This window comes from Mirounga angustirostris, unplaced genomic scaffold (genome assembly GCF_029215605.1).
Source record: "Mirounga angustirostris isolate CCGP_5_RB_7025 unplaced genomic scaffold, mMirAng1.0.hap1 SCAF_13, whole genome shotgun sequence".
Lineage (NCBI taxonomy): Eukaryota > Metazoa > Chordata > Mammalia > Carnivora > Phocidae > Mirounga > Mirounga angustirostris.
In genome coordinates this window covers 14,575,678-14,598,186 of record NW_026991721.1, presented here as the reverse complement: position 1 = coordinate 14,598,186, position 22,509 = coordinate 14,575,678, and the positions used below count along the sequence as shown (strand labels likewise).

Here is a 22,509-nt window from a genome sequence, read left to right as displayed (position 1 = left end):
CTCTGGATGGCTAGCTGGTCCACAAAGGTCAGGAAAAGACAGCAGTACACAGGCCACAGCAGGGGTCAGGGAACCAGGAGACCTGAATTCCATTCCAGGAAATGCCAGAAGCCAGGCAAACCCAGGTCTGTGCTACTGCAAAGCTCAAACTCATTGTTCCCAGTCACTTTGCTATAACACCCCCCGAGGGGGCTCCCACCGAGAAGGACAGAGCTGAGGCTGATGATCCCCTGCTGCCCTAAGGGCTCTGCTGTTCCAGGGGGCCATTCAGTCCAACTCACCAAGGGAGCAGGGCCGGCCATCTGGCTCATCCGGACAGGCACACACAAAGTCTGAGGCCCTGGCAAAGCAGAGATGGGTGCAGCCTCCATTGTTCACACCACAGGCATTGGTCCCTAGAGGCAAAGCGGATGAGTGTCTGGTTTGGGACAGAATCGGGTCTTCCAATTTGACACTTCTCAGAAAGGAGGAGCTCCAGGGCACCTCATGCCTAGGGGCAGTAGGGCAGAAGGGGTATAACCACATGGCGCTGACAAAGGTATAGGATCTTAAAATGGGAACCACAAGGCTCTCCTGTGAGTCTAATTGTCTTGGTCATTAAGAGTCCTTGGGGAGGGCGCCTGGGTGGCTCAGTTGGTTAAGCGACTGCCTTCAGCTCAGGTCATGATCCCAGGGTCCTGGGATCGAGTCCCGTATCGGGCTCCCTGCTCTGAGGGGAGCCTGCTTCTCCCTCTCCCACTCTCCCTGCTTGTGTTCCCCCTCTCGCTGTGTCTCTCTCTGTCAAATAAATAAATAAAATCTTTAAAAAAAAAAAAAAGAGTCCTTGGGGAGACCAACCACCCCACCAATGGTGAGGAAGCAGGCTCAGGACCCAGGAGCCCACCTGTCTGTCGCTGAGGAGAAACCACAATGATATCCATGAGCCCTTCCACATTCGCCAACACTGTCTCCTTGTTCCGGCCTGAGTACTTGTCCACACGCTGGATTGACTTGGTCTGCCAGTCTGTCCAGTAGATCCATCTGTCCTGCTACTCAACAGGAAAACCCAAGAAAGAGTAAACATTATTCAACAGTCTGACCCCAGTAGCGTTTCTGTGTTTCAGCACGTGCACTCCCTCTGCTGAAATGCCCTCTCTTGTCCAGCACGCCAACTTCCGTGTGTCCCCCAGTATGGTACTATCCGGGACATCTCCCCCAATCCATACAGAATTCACTCCTCCATGCCGTTCTGTGCCTTCTACAAATGAGTCTTGACACTCTATGATCATTTGCTTATGTGTCTGTCATGTAAGATTAAGTTCTTCAAGGACAAAAATGTATTTCTTTTATCTCTCAATTTCTAGCACTAACACCTAATCCTCAGTCAGTTGACTGCGTGGCTCAATGAATAAATGAGTTCTTATACCTAGTAAATTAGGAGTAACTTGGAGACAAGGGGTCCTTCCAAGGTCCCGGCACTTCTGGGCAGAGTCCCGGCCCAAATCCTCTGGTTACTTCTGGGGGGAGCTGCCTTCTATTTTTTTTTTTTTAAGATTTTATTCATTTATTTGACAGAGAGAGAGAACACAAGCAGGGGGGCAGGCAGAGGGAGAGGGAGAAGCAGGCTCCCCACCAAGCAAGGAGCCCGATGTGGGGCTTGATCCCAGGACCCTGGGATCATGACCTGAGCCAAAGGCAGATGCTTAACAACTGAGCCACCCAGGTGGCCCTAGATTTTTTTTTTTAATTTATTTATTCATGAGAGACAGAGAGAGAGGCAGAGGGAGAAGCAGGCTCCCTGAGAAGCAGGGAGTGCGATGCGGGACTCGATCCCAAGACCCTGGGATCATATCCTGAGCCGAAGGCAGACGCTTAACTGACTGAGCCACCTAGGCGCCTGGGGAAGCTGCCTTCTAATGCAGTGATCCCGAGATTCTCGATCAGGGGTGGGGAGAGCAGAGAAGGTGGTTCCCCTCCTGCTTCCGGGTATATATCAGAAATCTCAGGGGAAATTTAGATATTCAATATCATCCTGTAGTTTTACATTTGGAGTACGGGGTGGGGGGAGCCTATCATTAAGTAGAGCCAAAATCTTATTGGCTGGTAGGATACGATGCACAATACAGATAAGTGGAAAGTCAAAAAAGAACAAAGATTTTTAAATGATTGAGAATCCTTGTTTTGGCCCCAGGCTTGGCAGGTCTTCCTTTTTCCCTTCCCCGAATTATCGTACGGGGTTAGAACTCAAAAATGACAGCCAGTGACTGAGGGTTCTAGAGGGGAGGGGGGTGGGAGGATGGGTTAGCCTGGTGGTGGGTATTGAGGAGGGCACATTCTGCATGGAGCACTGGGTGTTATGCACAAACAATGAATCATGGAACACTACATCTAAAACTAATGATGTAATGTATGGGGATTAACATAAGAATAAAAAAAAATAAAAACAACAACAACAAAAATGACAGCCAGTGATAATTAAAATGATTAAAAATAACACGCACTGAGGGCCAGATAAGTGTGCTAACGCTTTGCATATATTTCGGGAAGACACCACTATTAAACTCACTTATTTTATAGGTAAGTGAAGCTTAGAGAAGTTCAGTCTTTTGTCCGAAGTTGCACTTGTTCAATGATACAGGCAGAGCTTGAACCCATGGAGCTGGCAGATTAGAGGCTCTCAATAAACACATAGCACCTGGCTGGCTGCCTCAAAACTCGGGCTCGTAGCCACTCCACCCTACTGCCGCTAAGCCAGCTGTCTGGGCTCAGCAGTTGGAAACACAGCACTCGAATCAACTAGGGAACCTGTTAAAATGCACATTCCTGGGCCCAACGCTCATGAAGCAGAGTCTTCATCTCCCAGGGCCCAGGAACCGACATTTTCGAGCCCCTTCCTCAAACGCTAGAACGTGGGGTGGTGGGACAGGACCAGCAGGCACATGGCGGCAAGGCTTCAGTGTACAGGAAACACCCCTAAAATGAGCTTCGGTAGCACGCCCGTCGCGTAGCAACTAGGGTTGAGGCTGCCAACTTGGGATCCCAAGGCAACACCGCCCATCAAGGAGGTTTAGTTACCTCTCTCCTGAGCCAGTACCTGAGTGAGCGCAAAGGGGTGGGAGACATGGCTGACTAACACCTGCCGTAGCTTCCCGCTGAGGTCAGCGCTCTCAATCCGGTCCAGATGTGCATCCACCCAATAGATCCTGTGAAGGAAAAGAGAGAAGGTGGCCGCTCAAAATGCTTGCCAAGAAGGCCAAGCCTTCCCCCCAAGGAGCTATCTGTCCCCCTCCTGAGCTGAACCAGCAGGGGCTGTAGGCCGTCAAAAACCACCCTTGATGAGAGAGGTCACTGCAAGTTCCAAAGCTGAAGAGGGGAGGTTGGTGACTCAAGCGGGGGGTCAGAGCTGTCTGGGGTGGGGTAGAGAGCTGTGACCTCAGAGGAGTCACCCTCCAGGCTCATCTGATCCCAAGAATCGAAGCCCGAATTCTTATGAACACTCTTCAAGAAGAGATCTCGGTCTACCAGGACTTCACTGAGGTTGAAGGAAGAAGGTATTCCTCTTCTCTAGCCCGACTCTCCAGGTGACTTTGATTCCCTTCCCTTCTTCTGGGGGCAGAAAGGGAAGCTGGCTGCTTCAGAGCCCCTTTCACCCCCTTCTCCCGCCCTCTAGCATTTTTTATCTAGACAAGGAGTTGCAAATTCCAATGAGTGAAGGGATCAGAAAAGTAACAAACACAAAAAAATCACCCTCCAACGGGTAAGGGGTCATGGGACCTGTGGTCCAGCCACAGGATGTGCTCTGCTAAAGACACGCAAATCAAAAACATGTAAACCACACAAACAAAATCCGAGGATTGAGGGCCCGATTCAGCAACCCTTGCTTGATCTAAGAATGTGTCCCCTCATCCTTCTCGCTGCTTTTTTCCCTCCTTACCTACCAAGGAGCTTTCTATCTTTTTGTTTTCACTATCTGAATCTCCACCATCCTTTCCTCTGCCCATTCAATTTCCAGGAAGCTCCTGGGACAGGGTTCCCACCTGCGGGTATCATAGTCCAGGGTAAGGCCATTGGGCCAACCCAGGTCTGTGTTGATGAGGACCTTCCGCTCAGAGCCGTCCAAGTTTGCCCGCTCAATCTTGGCAATGTGGCCCCAGTCGGTCCAGAAGAGGTACCTGAGATACAACACTGCCATCATCACCAAAGCATGGGAAGATGGCACCCAGAGGCTGAGAGGATACGGGGGACACACCGACACCATTGGTACATAGGCATCTTCCAAGGGACTCTTCATCAGGCCCTTCTTCCCTGGGTCTCTCCTCTGCTGGCCATAAACTTACCCCTTGCGGGGGAAAACGGCAATGGCCCGAGGCTCATCCAGGCTGTTATTGATCAGCACCTTGCGGCAGGAACCGTCTAGCCTTGATGCTTCAATGGTATTTCGGCCCGTGTCCGTCCAGTACAGATTCCTGGCCACCCAATCTACTGCCAGCCCGTCAGTGGTCTTCAGCCCACGCCCGATCACTGTCTCCATGTTGCTGCCATTCAGATCTGCTCTCCTGAGGGAACAGCCCAGGGCTGGATGACTGACCCGACTGACCAGAGATAGACTGCCCCCCCTTTAAGTATATTTATTTAAGGAATCTCTACACCTGATGTGGGGCTCGAACTCATGACCCCAAGATCAAGAGTCATATGCTCCTCCAACTAAGCCAGCCAGTCACCCCTAGACTTTAATCCATGTTCCTATAATTAGATCCCTACTAGACTATAAACTCCATAGGGGCAGAGACCACATATCAATCAGTACATTCCTCAGCCTCTAGCACAGTAGGTACTCAAAATATTAGCAGAATTAATAAACAAATTCTTGGGAGGACAGAGTGTTTCCTGTTATAAATAGGAGGTGTTTGGGCCCATGTCTTGCAGAAGACAGGTTAGTAATTCCCCATATACCTTAGGGAAGAGATAAGGATTGCTAGGTGGTAATTATACGAAAGGCAAATTTGTCAAAATCTACCTGTGTATTTTTACGTTAGTCCTACCCCAGGGAATTCAACCACAGGATGGGGGTATGTCACAAACACTTAGGGAACTTCTCTAAACTACATATTCCCACCTGTTCCCAGCATGAGATTTTTTTTTTTTTTATGATTTTATTTATTTATGCGAGAGAGAGCGCTCACAAGCAGGGGGGAGGAGGAGAGGGAGAAGCAGGCTCCCTGCTGAGCAGGGAGCCCAATGTGGGGCTCGATCCCAGGACGCTGGGATCATGACCTGAGCCGAAGGCAGACGCTTAACGACTGAGCCACTCAGGCGCCTCCAGCATGAGATTCTAATATGCCCCTCAGGGAGAACAAAGGGGAATGACCCTATTCTTTCACACGAGAGAATTCTTTCTCTGCCATCATAAACCCCTCATACTAGTGGCAGGGCATCACATTCCTCAGTTATGATGGGATAAAAAAATTGAAAGAATAATAAAAAGTAAAATAAAACAAAAATATTTTTAAAACAGCAAAATACAACCTTGTGAACAACCATAAGCCTTGGCATTTGTCCAGGGCTCCTGTATTATAATACAGATACGTGGTTTAGCTACATGGCCTACTCATCAATGAGTCTTAGGGGATGCTTAGAGCTCCCACAGGGCCCAATAGTGGGGTAAAGGCTCCAGGTCCCAATAGCCTGACTATCCGTTTGTTTTACATACTAGGCTTCTGTTAATCTAGAAATAACAACAGCGACAACAACAAACCCAAATCTGAACTCTGTTGTAAATGACAAGCGAACAAGTCAGGATCAGAACTCACTATCCAAACTACCAAATCACTCAGTCTATTTAGAGGTCAACATGAACCATGACCTCACCCCATCAGGGATGGGACATAGGTCTGCGTCCTCCGGAGATTTCAGTGACGTTCATACCTGATAACATCCAGGAATACATCTGTATAATAGACCTTCCCATCCACACTGTCATAGTCCAGGGAAATGACATTGTTTAGCTCAGGAACCGGGATGTGCACATCTGTGTGGTCGCTCGTGTCCAGTGAGATACGCCGGATGGAGCCTCGGCTGGAGAAGAGCAGGTAGGTCTCGGGGGAGGGATCGCACGTCTTCCCATCTCGCTTCAGCTGGATGCCAGTGGGGCAGGCGCAGGAGAAGCCTGAGGGCCGAGGCAAGCAGAGGTGGGAGCAGCCGCCGTTTCTCAAACCACACTTGTTAAAACCTGGGGAGGCGAGACGCGTGAGCCTTGACACCCAGCCTGGATTCTTGTGGGAAGCTTACAAAGGCCCTAGTTTCTTGTGCCTGGTTCTCCTCTGTTCTAAGTGACAGAATTTGGTGCCTGGCAGGGATGAGGGAGAAGGAGCAGGTATGTCTCCCTTCAGGAGGTCTTTGGAAGGTGACGGCATCATGCAGTTGGAGTCCCAGCCATACCCAGACGGAACACGGCCTGATCCAGGAAGGGGGCTTAGGGAGGTCCTTGCCTCTGAGATCATAAAAGAATCTCTGTGCTCCGGACATATCTCAGACGCCGAGCTACCCCTGGAAAGCCAGGTCCAGCTCACCGCCCTAGGGGTCCTCTCACCCAGTGGCTGTGCCCGGTCCACGGCCTGGATGTCCATGAGGCCTGGCAGGTTGGACCTGACCAGGATGACATTGCTGCCAGTCCCCTTGTCGGCACGGTGGATGCTCCGGGTCTGCCAGTCAGTCCAGTAGATGTAGGAGTCAAGCAGGGTGAGGCCATAGGGGTGCTGCACAGGGGACACCAGGGTGTGGCGGCTGGCGCCATTCAAGTCGGCAGCCTCAATTCGCTGTGGAGGAAGGAGAGGGTTGGGGATGGCTGTGAGTAGACAAGGAGTCCTGAGTAGAGATCCTGAACAGTCCCTCTCCTGTCTTCCCAGGCTTCCAGGAAGTGACAGGAGCAGGACTCTCACCTCAGTGTGGGCATCGGCCCAGAGCAGTTGGGCGCTGGCCTTGTCCACAGTCAGCCCATTGGGCCATCCCAGGTTGTTGCTGATGAGCACGGTCCGGTCTGAGCCATCCATTCCAGACCGCTCTAGCTTGGCGTTCTCCCCCCAGTCCGTCCAGTACATGAACCTGGGCCAGGAAAAATACTCGCTGCTACGTCTGTAGCTCCTACATACTGGAAGTACTGACCCCATGCCAAATGTTGTGAAAAGTATTTTATGCAAAATGTGGAGTTGCTGTTTACGGGACTAGAGTTTCGGATCTGCAAGACGAGAAAGTTCTGAAGACCTGTTTCACCATCATGTGCATAGACTTTACTGAGCTATACACTTAAAAACAGTTGAGATGGCAAATTTTACGTTGTTTTTTTTTTTACCACAATTTTTTAAAAAAGGAATTTTCCATGGATTCTCTCACTTAATCCTCACAAGAGCATGAGGTATTCATTTTCACTATCACCTCAACTTACTGGTGAGGAAGCTGAGGATGAGCGGTTAAGAATGGGACCCGAAGTGACAGACGCAGCTAAGAAATGGTAAAGAATGTTGAATCCTGGATTTCAGACTCCAAGGCTCGTGCCCTTTACCGCTACATTGTCCTACCCCCCTGAAGGAAGTCAGAAGGAGCGGAACAGCCCCAGTGAGGTCAGTCTCCGCGTTGCTGTGAGGAACGCCTGTGCTTCGTTGTTCTCTTCCCCAGCTGAGCTGGCCCACCCCGCCGCCCTGAACCACAGAGCTGGCTCTCACCCCATCTCGTGGTACAGCACAATGGCCCGCGGGCTGTCAAGGTTCTGCCACACCAACACTTTCCTCATGGACCCGTCCAAGTTGCCCACTTCAATCCGGTTGGTTCCCGTGTCTGTCCAGTACACTTTCCGGCCAATGGCATCCACTGCGAGCCCATCTGTGGTTTGCAGCCCTGCAGGAAGTCAAGAGCACACACTGGCTCCTGCCTTAAAACAGATGGGATGCTTCCCCAGCTCTGCAGCCAGACAGGGGGTCCCTGGGCTGGGAGCAAGGCCCACCTGTGATGATGATGTCCTCATGCTGCGAGCCATCCAGATTGGCACGGCTGATGCTGTGCAGGGTACTGTCTGACCAGTATACCTTTCCTGGAAAGGGAAGGCTTAGCTCAGCCTGGACCCTCGCCTCTCCCAGAGGGCCACCCATAGCTGACCCATGCCCTGAGACACCAGGGCATGTCAGAGAGTCCTCTACTCCTGAGCAGAGGAAATCAAGGGAGATACAGAAATATCGTAACAGGAATGTTCTCGGCAGAGATGGAAGCAAGGCCCCAAACCGTGCCCTCATTACCAAAGAGAAAGTGCTACAGAGATGGGGCAGGGCTGTGCCAGAGGGAACAGGGAGCCCCAGGCTCTTAGCAGGAAGCAAAGGTGGTAGGAGAGGAAGAAGAGCAGCTGCAGTGGGTCGGGGACAGAGGGCCACACGGACCTTCCTGGGGATCTACTCCAATGGCAATGGTGTTCTTCATGGTAATGTTGATAGGTACCACCACGTCGGCAAAATAAGGGATGTCCAAGGAGACCATGCGTATGTCTATTCTCCTGGCGAAGATGAGGAAACTGTTCATGCCTGCTCGGGTGGGGACAAAAGGAAAGAGGACAGTCACCCTAGTGTAGCCAGTAAGAGGATCTGGAGTAAGGCAAACGGGAGTGCATGCCCCGTCTCTGTTAGTTTCTAGTGATGCGATCCTGGGCAAGTTCTTTAAATTGTTCAAGCCTCAGCTTCAGCATCTGTAGAATGGGGATAACAGGGTATCCCGTAGGATTAGAAGAGATCGTGTATAGAAAGCACTTAGCACTGGGCCTGACACACAGTCATAAATGAGAGCTCTTTGCACTTTGCAGGAACTTTTACCGTGAGGTTTAAAAAACTTCATGTTAAGTGAAAGGGCTTTCCCTACACCCGGGGAGGGCCGATTCACAGATCCTTTCTCATTCAAATTCCCAAGGAAGTTAGGGTTCAAATGCGGCCTGGCACGTAGCATCCCCTAGGGAGAAACATCAACTTCTAATCTGGGCAGCCAGGCCCTGCTTCTGGGACCCTCCAACTGTCACATAAGTTGTACACTCACAAAGTGCCACTTCCAAGGGAGGGACCATGACATTGGAGAGCACATATGTTTTAATATTTATTATACCAGCTCTCGGCAGATAGAACTAAAGTGACTTGTTCTAACCCAATCGGTGTATTATGACAATTTTCCAATACTGAAAGCAAAACATCTGAGAAAAGAGCATCTTTTTCTAAAACGCATAGAGACCCCATAAGAACAAGTTAGACTCCGCCTATGATCCTGTCTACCTGGTCCCTTGGGCTCATCCTGGACTTCTCCTTTTCTCTAAAACTTCTTGGTCTCTCCTATGCCTCTCAGAGTACCGGGACCCACAGTTTCTTAGCCCACCCTGGAGTCCACCTACAGGGAAGGAAGAGAGCCACTGCCCCTCTGGAGAGGCTCTATCCTGGCCTGTGCTGCTCCAACTTACCTGGTGAGCAGGTCTTGCCATCAGGCATCAGGTTGATGCCCGTGGGGCAGGTACAGCTGAAGCCACTTGGATTTGGGGACCGAAGACACAGATGGCTGCAGCCTCCATTCTCCCTAGCACATGGCGTGGACACTGGGTAGGGAGGAGGAGAGGGGTCAGTAGGGAGGTCTACGGCAAAGGAAGGCTGAGGAGAAGCCACGGTGGGCCGAGGGCTGTTCACCTGGGGGCCGCCGGCGGTGGAAGACGTGGATGTCCATAAGGTTCTCCAAGTTCTCCTGCAGGGTCTCCCGGTCTAGCCCTGTCAGCCGGTCAGCGCTCTGTATACTCTTGGTCTGCCAGTCAGTCCAGTAGATGCGCTCCCCATACAGGGTTAGCCCAAAGGGGTGGGGGAGCTCGCTTCCAATCAGCACCTGCCGGGGGCCCCAGCACTTGTGTCATCCCCCAGCAAGGTGCGACAGTACAGAGTGGCGATCAAGAGGGAGCCACCTCCACATGTGGAGTCAGGATGCAGTCCCTCCACTACCACCTGCTGTGCGACCTTGAGCAAGAGCTGGTTATAAAATCTCTCTGAGGGACGCCTGGGTGGCCCAGCGGTCAAGCGGCTGCCTTCGGCTCCGGTCATGATCCTAACGTCCTGGGATCGAGTCCCGAGCAGGAAGCCTGCTTCTCCCTCTGCCTGCCACTCCCCCTGCTTGTGCTCTCTCTCTGATTAAAAAAAAAAAAAATCTCGGGGCGCCTGGGTGGCTCAGTCATTAAGCGTCTGCCTTCGGCTCAGGTCATGATCCCAGGGTCCTGGGATCGAGTCCCGCATCGGGCTCCCTGCTCCGCGGGAAGCCTGCTTCTCTCTCTCCCACTCCCCCTGCTTGTGTTCCCTCTCTCACTGTGTCTCTCTCTGTCAAACAAATAAATAAAATCTTTAAAAAAAGAAAATCTCTCTGAGCTTTGGTTTGCCAATCTGTGATATGATCGTGACGGCGCCTGGCTCCGAGGGTTGTGTGATGATAGTAAAAGATCATGTATGATTTACATAACCTCAGAGTATCTCTGCACAAATTATTTACTAATTACAAAAGGAAAAACAGCAACTGCACGGTGGACACCACCTTAACTAAGCATCTTACCCACGGCAAGTTAATTTCACTGTAAAGGGACAAGCTGACCTCTGTGCCTGCTGATGAGACACGACTTTATTTAATGTAGTACCCCTGTCCCAAACACATAATCTGAATCTAAGGAAACAGCAGATGGATTGAGGGACGTTCTACAAAATAACTGGCATTTGATTTTTAAAAATACAAAGCTCAACAAAGACATAGAAAGGACTTATTTCCTTGACTGGATGGGTTAAATAATTATGAGGAAGTGTTCCAGGTTAGAGGTTAAAGAGACCTGATTACTAAACACAGTTGTGATCTGGGATTGGATCCTGGCCTCAGAAAGAAAAAAAAGGAAAAAAAAAAAAGCTATAAAGGATATTATTGGGGCAATTGGTGGTGAGACTGAATATGGACTGTTAATTAGACAGTAATAGTGTATCAATGTTAAACTTCCTGATTTTGATCATTGCACTGTGATTACTTAAGACAATGTCCTTGTTCTTAGGAAATCGAAATATTTTGGGGTCAAGGGCAGGATGTTTCCAATTTAATCTCAGACGGTTCAGAAAAATAATCACACGTGTGTGTGTTTGTGTGGTTAGAAAGAGAATGGTTCACCGATTTGACAATTCTTACAACTTTTCTGTAAATTTGAAATTATACCAATAAACAACATCAAAAACAAAGAGAACGATCTCTCATGGGTCCAGGGGGCAATTGGTGATTAAATAGTGTCAGTTGTGACAGTTAGTAGGAAGGTCTGTGCACCACAATCTACAGAAAGCCCTAGCTTCCCTTCATCACCAGGCAACAATCCCCCACCCAGCCTCCTCAGCTCTGAAGGGCAGACACAGCCTCAAAGGAAGAGCACACCCCTCATGCTGGTCCCATCAAGCCTGGGTCCTCCTAGCTGCTGGCCAGGGAGTGCTGCCCCGGAGGCTGTCGGGGTTGGGGGAGGATGCCTTAACACCACCCTTACCTTCCTCTTGCTGCCATCCAGACCAGCAAATTCAATCGTCTTCATGCCAGCATCCGCCCAGTAAAGCCGCTGGGACCCGTAGTCAATGGCTAATCCATTAGGCCAGGTCAGATTGGAAGAGATGATGACCTGGCGGCCGGAGGCATCCATGCCAGCTCGTTCAATCTTGGGGCTAGCACCCCAGTCGGTCCAATACATGTACCTGGGCACAGGCAAGGAAGCTTTTACAAGCCTTCTAGTTAACACGCCGTGGGGACTCGGGGTGCCTAGGGTGTCAGCTGCTTGCACTCGTTGCCCCAGCCTCCTGCCTCAGCTCCCAGCCCCATCATGGGCTCAAAGCTGTCTCCGAAGGTCTTGTATGTTCTATCACTATCCAAAGGTTCCCCAGAGTTTTAATAAAGGCAGAGCTCAATGGCTCAAGGAGTATTCGGCAAATGAGGCCTATTTGGGGATAAAGAAAGAAGGGAAGAATGGGGTACAAGGTGTCCATGTGGGCACGTGGGTGGCTCAGTTGGTTAAATGACTGCCTTCAGCTCTGGTCATGATCCTGGAGTCCCAGGATCGAGTCCCGCATTGGGCTCCCTGCTCAGCAGGGAGTCTGCTTCTCCCTCTGACCTTCCCCGCTCTCATGTGCTCTCTCTCTCTCTCATTCTCTCTCTCAAACAAATAAATAAATCTTAAAAAAAAAGAAAAAGAAATGTTTCCTTGGGGTGCCTGGGTGGCTCAGTTGGTTAAGGTCTGCCTTCGGCTTAGGTCATGATCCCAGGGTCCTAGGATCGAGCCCCGTGTCGGTCTCCCTGCTCAGCGGAGAGCCTGCTTTTCCCTCTCCTTCTGCCTGTGATCTCTCTCTATCTCTCTGTCAAATAAATAAATAAAATCTTAAAAAAAATAAAAAGAAATGTTTCCTTGACTGGATGGGTTAAATAATTATGGTACACAAATTTAATGGAATTCTTCTATATAACCATGAAGAAGAATAAGACAGCTCTATATTATCAAGTGGAAAGATATCCAGAATATATAGTTAAGTGGAAAAAAAAAAAAAACCCAAATTACAAAACAGTATGCCATTGTGGTAGAACCAAAACCACTACCACCACCACCAACAAATATATATATATGCATGTAAAAGAAAATCTGGAAGGGCGCCTGGGTGGCTCAGTTGGTTAAGCGACTGCCTTCGGCTCAGGTCATGATCCTGGAGTCCCTGGATCGAGTCCCGCATCGGGCTCCCTGCTCGGCGGGGAGCCTGCTTCTCCCTCTGACCCTCCCTCCTCTCATGTGCTCTGTCTCTCTCATTCTCTCTGTCTCAAATAAATAAATAAAATCTAAAAAAAAAAAAAAAAAAGAAAATCTGGAAAAATACCCTAAACCGTTAACTGTTAACAATGGTTATTGCTGCAGAGTGAGGCTATAGGAAATCTTCACTTACTACAGATTTATTTACTTATTTGTTTGTTGGTTGGTTTATTTACAATGAGTTCCTTTTGTTAGCAGACAAAAAAAAAAAGATGAAAAAATTTAAAAGGTTTCCTTGTCCACTGGGGGGGCGGAGTTGTCACTGTGCCTCTGTGGTTTCTGTAGATGCTCTTGCTGCCTGTGCCCATAAGATCTGGGCATTCCCGCTAACCTCCAGACTCCCCTCTAGTGCTCAGAGCTGTGGGATGGGTGGAGCTTGTCCCAAAGGAACAGGTGCTCACCCGCCCATGGGTTCCACCACGATGTCCCGGGGACGATCAAGGTTCTCCCAGATGAGAACTGTCCTCATGCTGCCATCTGTGTTGGCCACTTCAATCCGGTCTGTCCCTACCAAGAAGTAAGGGGCAAAGATATTAACTCTATTCTTGGTCCTTCACCCTACTGCCTTCCACTCCCAGCACAGAGCCTGGCATGCCGGAGATGATCAGGAAATATTTTACAACAGATGCGCAACAGATACTGAGTGAACTGAATTTGGAGAAGATGATGCTGCAGGTCCGAGGACCACACTTTGAGTAGCTCTGGTATGAGGCATTCCTCTTGCCTCCCAGACTCACCTGGCTCATAGAAAATGCTTGTTTTATTAAGACAGTGATGGAAGGAAAACCACAGGGCAGAGTTTCCTTCTCTGAAATGCCTCAAAACATTCCTGAGAACCAGCTACAGAGGCAGCTACTGTTAGCTGCCTTCTGATTGGCAAATGCCAAACCCTCAGATATGAGCGTATAGCTTCAGCTCTGTAGCAGCCCCACCACTTCTGACCTGCCAAGAACTTTAGGCCAAGACAAGTGGTCTAGGTGGGGCCCCTTCTACCTGAGGCTAGAATTTCAATAAGAAGACCCCCACAGAGCCAAGCCATGGCTGCCCTGAACATACCTGCATCTGTCCAGTATAGCTTGTTGGTGACCCAATCGATGGCTAGGCCTGCCGGACTCTCCAAACTGGTATCCACTACCACCTAGACAGAAAGCAAAGGTGTCAGCACCAACTGGACTTGTACCTCAGCTCTGGGGCCCAACTGTACCAATTCTCAAGGCTGGCAAAGGTATGGGAAGCCTTGACCCAGGAGAAGCTGGATTCCGCCCCTCAGTCTCTGCCCTCCCCGATGGGCCCTACCTCCTGTCCTGTTCCATCCCACTTGGCCCTGCTGATGGTGTCAGTGCTGACATCTGTCCAGTACACGTGGTCATCCCGGGAGTCCCAGTCAAGGGCCACAGCACTGCGCACGTCAGCCAGTGGGATGACATCGTCGGACAGGTCCTCTGTGTCGAAGCTGATCCGACGGATGTCCATCCTTCGGGCAAAAAGCAGGAACTTGTCAAGACCTGATCAAAGGCCGAAAGGGGTCTTCTTTTAATGCTCTAAATCCAATCACAGTGACAGACACAGACGCTCACCTGTGTGACATCTGGTTCAATCACACTTCCTGGGATCTGGTGCCCTTTGTCCCCTACTCTTCACACTTCAGGCCCTCTGTGAGCACTGGGCAGGCCCGTGTTGACAGACTCAGGCTTTAGGGTCAATGGACTAGGAAACAGACTCTCCCCAGGGTCTGGAAGTGTATCCTGTTTAAGCGTCTGTCAGCTTCACCTCCTTTTCTCTCCTCTTTGCTCAGCCTCTTTGGACGCACTGGCTGGCTGTCCGTCCACCCCCATCTGACCTTGCTCACTTCCATGCCTGCTTCAGGGCTTCCGCTCCACTCCATCACCTACATCCCTCTCTTCACAACATTACCCAACAATGACTACTGAGCACTCACTCCTTGCCAGGCCTGCCTTGCCTCCTTTACTCTCAAAGCAACTCTTTGTGATTCACGTCATTCTTATTCTCATTTCCTAGATTAGCAACCCTGAGGCTAACAGCAGGTCAAGGAGCTTGCCCAGCTTCCCCCAGCTACAAAGCACCAGAGCTGGGACTTGAACTCAGGTCTGGTTCCGGAGAAGGAGCTCTGGCTACCCCCCTACACAGCTGCTTCCCCTGGCTCTTCTCCGTCCCTTGCCCCATTCTGGTCTATCTGAATATTTCCCAGTATACATTTCTGCCTGAAAGGCACTTCCTGCCTCACTTTACCGAGTGTCTTCTTTTAAGCTCTGGGAAATGCTTAGGGGGAGCTCCTGGGGAAACCTGTACCTCACTGAGACAAGAGGGACAAAGCTGGGCACTTACAAGAATGCAAGGAAGGTAGGTTCTCAATCAATGCGTGTTGAATGAATAGCCCCTGTTCCTCTGAATAGTTCCCTAATATCACTCTCTGGAAAGGACCCAGATCCCAAGAGAAGTTTGGTTTTAACAAGGGACAAGAGGGTCAGTGAGTACACAGCAGTAAACAAGAGCAACTGCTGATGTGTGAGGAATTACCCCTAGCTCCTTGCTGGTGATGTTATACTCCTGGATCACCCCTCTCTGGACTATTCTTAGGAAAAGTCACCTGCAACTCTGAGCTAGACAGGGCTACCCTCTCAAGGCAATAACCCTGCAGGAGCTCAAAGGAAGCCAAAATAGCAGTTCAGGGAACGACCAGGGAACCCCATAATCTCCTACTCATTAGACACTTATTTATCCAGGGTCTATCTATACAGAGCATCACCAGAGGTCCTAACCTTGGCTCTCTGGTTTAGGAGCTGGAAGGAAGTCTTTAATAGGGTGAGGCTAAAGGTAAAGAGACAGAAACCCCTACTTTCTAGAAGGGCCTGGAACCCTCTCGCTGCCTATGGATAAAGCATCCTACCTGGTGAAATGATCCACCAGCCTGGTTGCAGGTATTCATGCTCAACTGGGTTGTGCCACTGAGCCCTGAGGCCTCAGCTTGGATATAGGAGCCATCAGCCTCTTAAGTTCTTCCTCTCCAGGGGCTATCTGAGGAGCCTGGCTCTTCCCCATGACAGGCAATCCCTTGAATTCCTATCTCCTGTTCCTTCCGCCCACCTTCACAAGGCACGTCCACTAAGGCAGGTGCCCCAGACCCACTTACTCTGGGCACAGGCGTGGCTGCTGATCTTGCGGAAACCGGTGGGGCAGGCACATGTATAGTTCTGGCCACTGGGCAGACACAGGTGGGTGCAGCCTCCGTTGTTGTCCCCACAGCGGTTCTTCCCTGTTCAAAGAGCCCAGAGCAAAAGGATCAGGAGAGACCAAAGGTTGGCAGAGTCCACCCCAAGGCAAGTGAGTAGGGGTTTAGCCAGGGTGTGAGTTCCCTGGAAGGAGGAACTATGTCTCATTATTTTTTATATCTGTCCCAGCTGCGAACACAGTGAATCCCTGACAGAAGAGATATCCTATAAATGTTTGCCTGAATCAGATGGCGACAGTGAAGCCGATTTTCTTGACTCTCGATGTTGTATCCTAAATGTCCAGCAGAGGGAGAAATTGGCCCGTATCCGTGCCAACCGCAAATTCCCCGGCCGGAAACAATGGCAGCTGAGACAGGTGCAGGGAAGGTTCTCAGAGGCACCGGAGGTCTACCAGGTGGGTCCTTTCTTACCTGCAGGCTGGCGCTGGGGGTGCAGGGTGTGGATGTCCATGGGGAAATGGAGTTTGTTGCGAATGATCTCTTGGTTCTTGCCAGTGAATTTGTTAGCACTATTGATGCTCTTGGTGTGCCAGTCTGTCCAGTACAGGCTGTCTTCAAACACGGTGATGGCAAAGGGATGGGGGAGGCCTGGGGAAAGTCCAGAAGGACCTCAGTCCAGACAGAGCCTACCATGGGCTCCAGGCCCAGGCCTGGCAACTGCGCAAATCTCACCCTCTGCCAAGGCTCCTGGGGGCTGGGATTGGGGAAGAAGGATGAGAGACGAAGGAGAGTGGAGAAAGGGCCTCACCCTGGCTAATGACAGCCTTGCGGTGACTCCCGTCCAGATTGGCCCTCTCGATGACATGGTGCTTAGCATCCACCCAGTACATACGATGCCCAGCATAGTCAATGGTGAGGCCATTGGGCCAGAAGAGGTGAGTATCGGCAATGATGCGGCGTCCAGAGCCATCCATGCTGGAGGCCTCAATGCGGGGGGTGTTGCCCCAGTCTGTCCAGTAAATGGTACTAGGAAAAGACAAAAGGAAATTGAGAGACAGGCAACAGAAGGCAGGTAGTAACAGGAATAATAATCAGACTGGGGCCTTTTATCCATTTAACCCAGGGGAGTCCAACTAGTAGGAGGCACATTCTGTGTGTAGTCCACGGAGTGTTTTCTAAATGTCTGAATTTAAATGTCTCTAGCAGGGCATTTATTCATTTAACAATTCTTTTTTTTTTTTTTAAAGATTTTATTTATTTGACAGAGAGAGACAGCAAGAGAGGGAACACAAGCAGGGGGAGTGGGAGAGGGAGAAGCAGGCTTCCTGCCGAGCAGGGAGCCTGATGCGGCGCTCGATCCCAGGACCCTGGGATCATGACCTGAGCCAAAGGCAGATGCATAACGACTGAGGTGCCCCCCCCTTTTTTTTTTAATAGTACTTGCAGGGCTGTCTCTTAGGGATTAGGAATATAGCAGTAAACAGAACAGACAAAAATTCCAACCCTGTGGGAGACTCTTTTCTCTAATAACAAAAATTATTAATTTTTATTAATTAGTTCAACCCTATGAACTAATAAAAATATTAAGCGCCTGCAATGATTTAATGTGTCTTAGCCATTTAAAATGCATCACATTTTGGGTGGGTGAAATAGGTGAAGGGGGTCAAAAGGTACAAACTTCTAATTATATAAGTAAGTCATAGGGATATAACGTATGGCATGGTGACTACAGTTAATCACACTGTGCTGTATTATTTCAAAGTTGCTAAGAGAGTAGATCTTAAAAGTTCTCATCACAAGAAAAAATTGGGGCGCCTGGGTGGCTCAGTCGTTAAGCCTCTACCTTTGCTTGGGTCATGATCCTGGGGTCCTGGGATCAAGCCCCGCATTGGGCTCCCTGCTCAGCGGGGAGCCTGCTTCTCCCTCTCCCACTCCCCCTGCTTGTGTTCCCTGTCTCTGTATCTCTCTCTGTCAAATAAAAAAAATCTTTAAAAAAAAATTGTTGTAACTGTTGTACTCTGACAGATGTTAACAAGACTTATTGCAGTGATCATTTTGCAATATACACAAATACTGAATCATTATGCTGTACACCTGAAACTAATATAAGGTTATATATGTATAAATATACCTCCATTTTATTTTATTTTTTTAAAGATTTTATTTATTTATTTGACAGAGAGACACACAGCAAGAGAGGGAACACAAGCAGGGGGAGTGGGAGAGGGAGAAGCAGGCTTCCGTGGAGCAGGGAGCCTGATGTGGGGCTTGATCCCAGGACCTCGGGATCATGACCTGAGCTGAAGGCAGACACTTAATGACTGAGCCACCCAGGCACCCCTGTACCTCGATTTTAAAAAGTGAGTCTCTTTTAAAATCTTCACACGGCTAGGAGGTAGGTGTGCTTTTTTTATCCCCAATTATAAGTGCCTGAGTGCAGGCAGATATAGACTGACCCAAGACCCCACGGCCATTTCCTGCAGAGCCAGGACTCGAATCCAGGCATGTCTGGGTGCAGAGCCCATGCTGTTTTAAGGCCACACTGTGAAGAGGCCCTTCCAACAAAGTCTGGCCCAAGAACTGTCCCTAGAGGTTGCAAGAGGGATTTGGGAGCTTGAGACACAACTCACTCACCCCTCCATGGGGTGCAAGGCAATAGCCCGGGGCTTCTCAAGGTTTTGCCACAGCAGCACCTTCCGATGGGCCCCGTCCAGGTTGGCGACCTCAATCCTTGATGTCCCCGAGTCGGTCCAATAGAGTTTGTCATGGACCCAATCCACAGCCAGGCCCCCTGATGGAAAGAGGCAACAGGAAAGTGTCAGGGATTCAGCCAGGTGTCCTCTGTGCCCACGTAACAAGAGCCAAATCTTACAGGAAGGTGTTGGGTTGGGCGCTGTTCTGACCATGTTACGTACACCAACTCACTTGATCGTCAGAACAACTCTGGGAGCTCAATACTAGAATCTCCGTGAAGATGGAGAAACTGAGGCAGAGAGGAGTCGAGGAACTGTCCAAGGTCAAGCACTTCCTCCTCTCAGCCAACCATATTCTATCCTGAATCCTGGCTCCCTGACCCACGCCCAGGGTCCTCCACCCCCCTGCTCCCCGCACTGCCTCAAGGGTTTGCAAACTGGCTCAGAGTTTTGTAGAGGTACTTCAGAAGTTCCATAAGCATATGAGTCAAATGTGCGTGATACCAGATTCTAATCCACTTCACTGGCTTGCAGAATGGCCTGAGATTACAGAGTGAGCTCTTGTTTTTTTAATCTGTAAACATTTGGATGTATCTATCTGGGTCGAGGAGAATATCCTTAATACTAAGCAATCAAAACGAAAGTCTGAACTGAACCAAATGCTAAGACTTAGAGCGAATTGTAACTGCTGCCCATAAATCTCTGATTTCAAATGATTACATTCATCAAAACATCTCCTTACTATTGAGCCCAATAATGAGCAAATGTCATAAACCTGAACCCATAAAATTCATGTTTTCTCTACTAGAATTCCATCCACGATTTCGCCGGAAGAAAAAGATGTTCTGCTGCCCAAGGCTTGCAAGCCACTATCCTGTCCCTTCCACCGCTGCTTTGCACACACCGTGGCCCCGCCTTCCCCCCAGGGCCTCATTTCCTACCTGGGCTCTCGAGCCCTGTAGACACAACCTCCTCCACGTTGCTGCCATTGAGGTTGGCACGGAGGATCCGGTCCAGGGTGACGTCTGACCAGAAGACGAGCTCGCGCCGGTGGTGGAAATCAAGGGCAATGGCGTTCTCCAGGTTGTTGAGCAGCAGCGTGTACTCGGAGCGGTGCGGCAGTACCTGCCGGATGTCGATGCGATTGGCGAACAGTAGCACAGGCTCCGGCCCTGGGACGTGGCATAGAAATGGGGCCCCCACTGGGCTCCAGAGCTGCCCTGACACCCATCAGCATGCGCCCCCAGCTCCTCAGTGGACAAATGGGGCCCCCTGTCCCCGAGGGCATGTCCAGAGCTGCTGGGAGCAGGACTAGAAGAGTGGGAGCCTCCAAAGCATACTCTCCCGCCCACCCCACCCCAGCGGAGATTTTCTTGGGGCTCAGAATGCAACTCACAGCTCCATTTTACGGAGATGCAACTCTCTCTACCTGTCAGCAAATCCCCAGGGACCGGAGCCCCTGGATGTCTCCAGGCTCAGCCCTCTGCCCAGCGAGCCGAACGCCAATAGCCCTTACCCAGAGCCTTGCAGCTGCGCCGGTCGGGCCGGAGCTCATAGCCTGCTTCACACCAGCACTGGAAGGCCCCTTCACTGTTGGTGCAGCCCTGGCTGCAATACCCCTCCTCCGCGCATTCATTCACATCTGGGAGGACCGGGCAGGGTCAGGAGATCTCCATTCTGCCATCCTCCCACCCCAACTCCCAGGCTGACTAGTTGCTTCCCGGCCCACATACCCATCTACTCTCCAGGCCTAGTGGGAAGGCTATACAACAAGTGGTTAAGGGCTTCAAGGTCATGGAGACCTGGGCTGGAATCCCAACTCTGCTCTCACCGGCTCTGTGGCCATCAGTAAGTTACTTAACCCTTCTGGGCTTTGGTTTTCCCATCTGTGAAACAGACAGGACCATCGCCACCTGCTAGGGGGATGATGAAATGAGGTCGCATCCGTCAAATGTCGGACCCAGGGGAGACACAGCTGCCTGTCCGCTGCCCCTGCCCAGCTCCAAAGCAGGCCCCAGCTCACCCTGGCACATGTGCCCATCCTCGGTGAGCCGGAAGCCTGTGTGGCAGGTACACTGCACCACCCCCCGCACCATCTGGCACTTCTGGGCGCAGCCACCGTTGTTAACATTGCAGTTCTCCTCGCCCGTCCGGGGCCCTGTGCCAGCCAAGGCAGAGATGGGAGTTGAGCCCAGAATCCTCCCCCAGACAGCCAACTTGGCATTCCACCTGGACCACGAAGAACAGCTCCCGAGGCTGCAAGAATCCCTAGGGAGGATTCTCTTTGAACCACATGGGTGGGGTTCAGCCACAGACCAGGGGCCAGGCCCGCCCACTGGGGACACTCACGGCAGTTCTGCTGTGGGCTTTCATCACTGTTGTCCCCGCAGTCGTTGACCCCGTTGCACAGCTTCCGCTGCCCGATGCAGCGCCCATTCCAGCACAGGAACTGGTCTGAGGCACACTGGGGGCTTCCTAGAGAGTGGGGGAGCAGAGCAGGGCGGGAGGGAGAGGCAGGTCACAGCAGGGCAGGGCTTGGGTCAACAAAAGGATGGGAGCCTGTCATTTTCTAGGGCGAGCTGGAGACAGATGAGATTCAAGGTGGGAGGGTCGGGGTCCAGGGCAGGAAGCAGCTCAGACAGGGCTGGCTGGATGTCTGCATTTGTTCGCTCCCAGGACACCACAGTGGAATGGTGAGGGACATGGGACAAAGGAGAGAGTGCATCCGTGTCCTGCACCTGGCGGCACGGCCAGGGCAGTCAGGGGGCTGTCAGCCACAGAGAACAGTCCCCGCTCACGAGGCCAGAGCAACAGGCGGGCTGGCTGTGTATGAGTCAGAACATGAGAGGCTGCTGATGTTGTGTTCCAGGCCATAAGGCTGGGCGGGTAACAGATGCACCTGGATTTGACACTGGTAACTGTGAAGGGCAGGAAAAATCCAGGCCGTGGGCAAGATCTGACGAAAGCATCCCTGTAGCCCAATGGAATGGCGGTGGTGACCCCCTCCGTCCACCCCTGTCCTCCAACCCAACCACAGGTCAAGGGGCCTGGGGACCCCTCCCGGGAGACTCCACCTGTGTTCTCACAGTTTTCTTCATCACTGTTGTCTGCACAGTCGTCCTCCCCATCACAGCGCCAGGACAGGTGGACGCAGCGGCCTGACCTGCAGCGGAACTGTTCGGCGGTACACATGGAAGTGGCTGCGCAAAGCAGAGGCCTCGTGAAAGGTTGGCCCCGCTGCGGCCCGAGGCTCCACCCCGCGCTCCATGCCAGCATCCACGCCACTCTCCTCCTCACCGGTTTCTGAACTGTGTCTTTGTGCAAATCAGAAAAAAAGGCAACCTTTCCCCCAAGACGCCTTCCTGCTACCCGCAAGAAAACTGCCGGGACATATATACAAATCTCTAGAACTACAGAATGCGCACATCCACTGTGTGACTGGCATCCTTTTGGACATAGCGCCTCTGTGCCGTGCCCAACCTACACCACCGTCCACAACAGTCCTGTCCCATCTGTCTTCATCCACGGTGGCTTTTTTGGCTCCACGGGCCCTTTCCCTACTTCCGGCTCCGCCCTTTGGCCCTGCCCCCACTCACTGCAATTGCGCTCATCAGAATGGTCATCACAGTCCGCATCGCCATCACAGCGCCAGCCTGCGTTGATGCACAGGCCACTGTCACACATGAACTCCCCCGAGCGGCAGGGCTGGTGGGAGGCTGGGGAAACAGGACAGACTCCTGTCGCTGGCCAGTCCCAGGACACAGAGTCCAGGGCAGACCAGAAAGCCCGGCCCC

The 22,509-nt window shown here is 51.2% G+C and overlaps 1 protein-coding gene across 1 annotated transcript in view; it reads right to left on the bottom strand.

Annotated features, from left to right (window-relative positions):
• The window catches only part of LRP4 (LDL receptor related protein 4), a 50,649-nt gene that overhangs the window by 11,333 nt on the left and 16,807 nt on the right, over positions 1-22,509 (bottom strand). The window contains exons 7-33 of the mRNA XM_045893774.3: positions 22,312-22,431; positions 21,790-21,915; positions 21,065-21,190; positions 20,739-20,873; positions 20,232-20,357; positions 19,657-19,887; positions 18,657-18,813; positions 16,831-17,048; positions 16,494-16,670; positions 15,984-16,106; positions 14,129-14,337; positions 13,889-13,970; positions 13,234-13,339; positions 11,534-11,735; positions 9,678-9,867; positions 9,458-9,589; positions 8,403-8,543; positions 7,976-8,062; positions 7,698-7,869; positions 6,918-7,080; positions 6,569-6,794; positions 5,905-6,208; positions 4,317-4,535; positions 4,017-4,151; positions 3,074-3,182; positions 884-1,028; positions 282-395 (exon numbers count right to left, since the gene is read on the bottom strand). Of these exons, the coding sequence (XP_045749730.1) occupies positions 282-395; positions 884-1,028; positions 3,074-3,182; positions 4,017-4,151; positions 4,317-4,535; positions 5,905-6,208; positions 6,569-6,794; positions 6,918-7,080; positions 7,698-7,869; positions 7,976-8,062; positions 8,403-8,543; positions 9,458-9,589; positions 9,678-9,867; positions 11,534-11,735; positions 13,234-13,339; positions 13,889-13,970; positions 14,129-14,337; positions 15,984-16,106; positions 16,494-16,670; positions 16,831-17,048; positions 18,657-18,813; positions 19,657-19,887; positions 20,232-20,357; positions 20,739-20,873; positions 21,065-21,190; positions 21,790-21,915; positions 22,312-22,431 (4,275 nt within the window). The remainder of the gene's footprint in view (positions 1-281; positions 396-883; positions 1,029-3,073; positions 3,183-4,016; positions 4,152-4,316; positions 4,536-5,904; positions 6,209-6,568; positions 6,795-6,917; positions 7,081-7,697; positions 7,870-7,975; positions 8,063-8,402; positions 8,544-9,457; positions 9,590-9,677; positions 9,868-11,533; positions 11,736-13,233; positions 13,340-13,888; positions 13,971-14,128; positions 14,338-15,983; positions 16,107-16,493; positions 16,671-16,830; positions 17,049-18,656; positions 18,814-19,656; positions 19,888-20,231; positions 20,358-20,738; positions 20,874-21,064; positions 21,191-21,789; positions 21,916-22,311; positions 22,432-22,509) is intronic.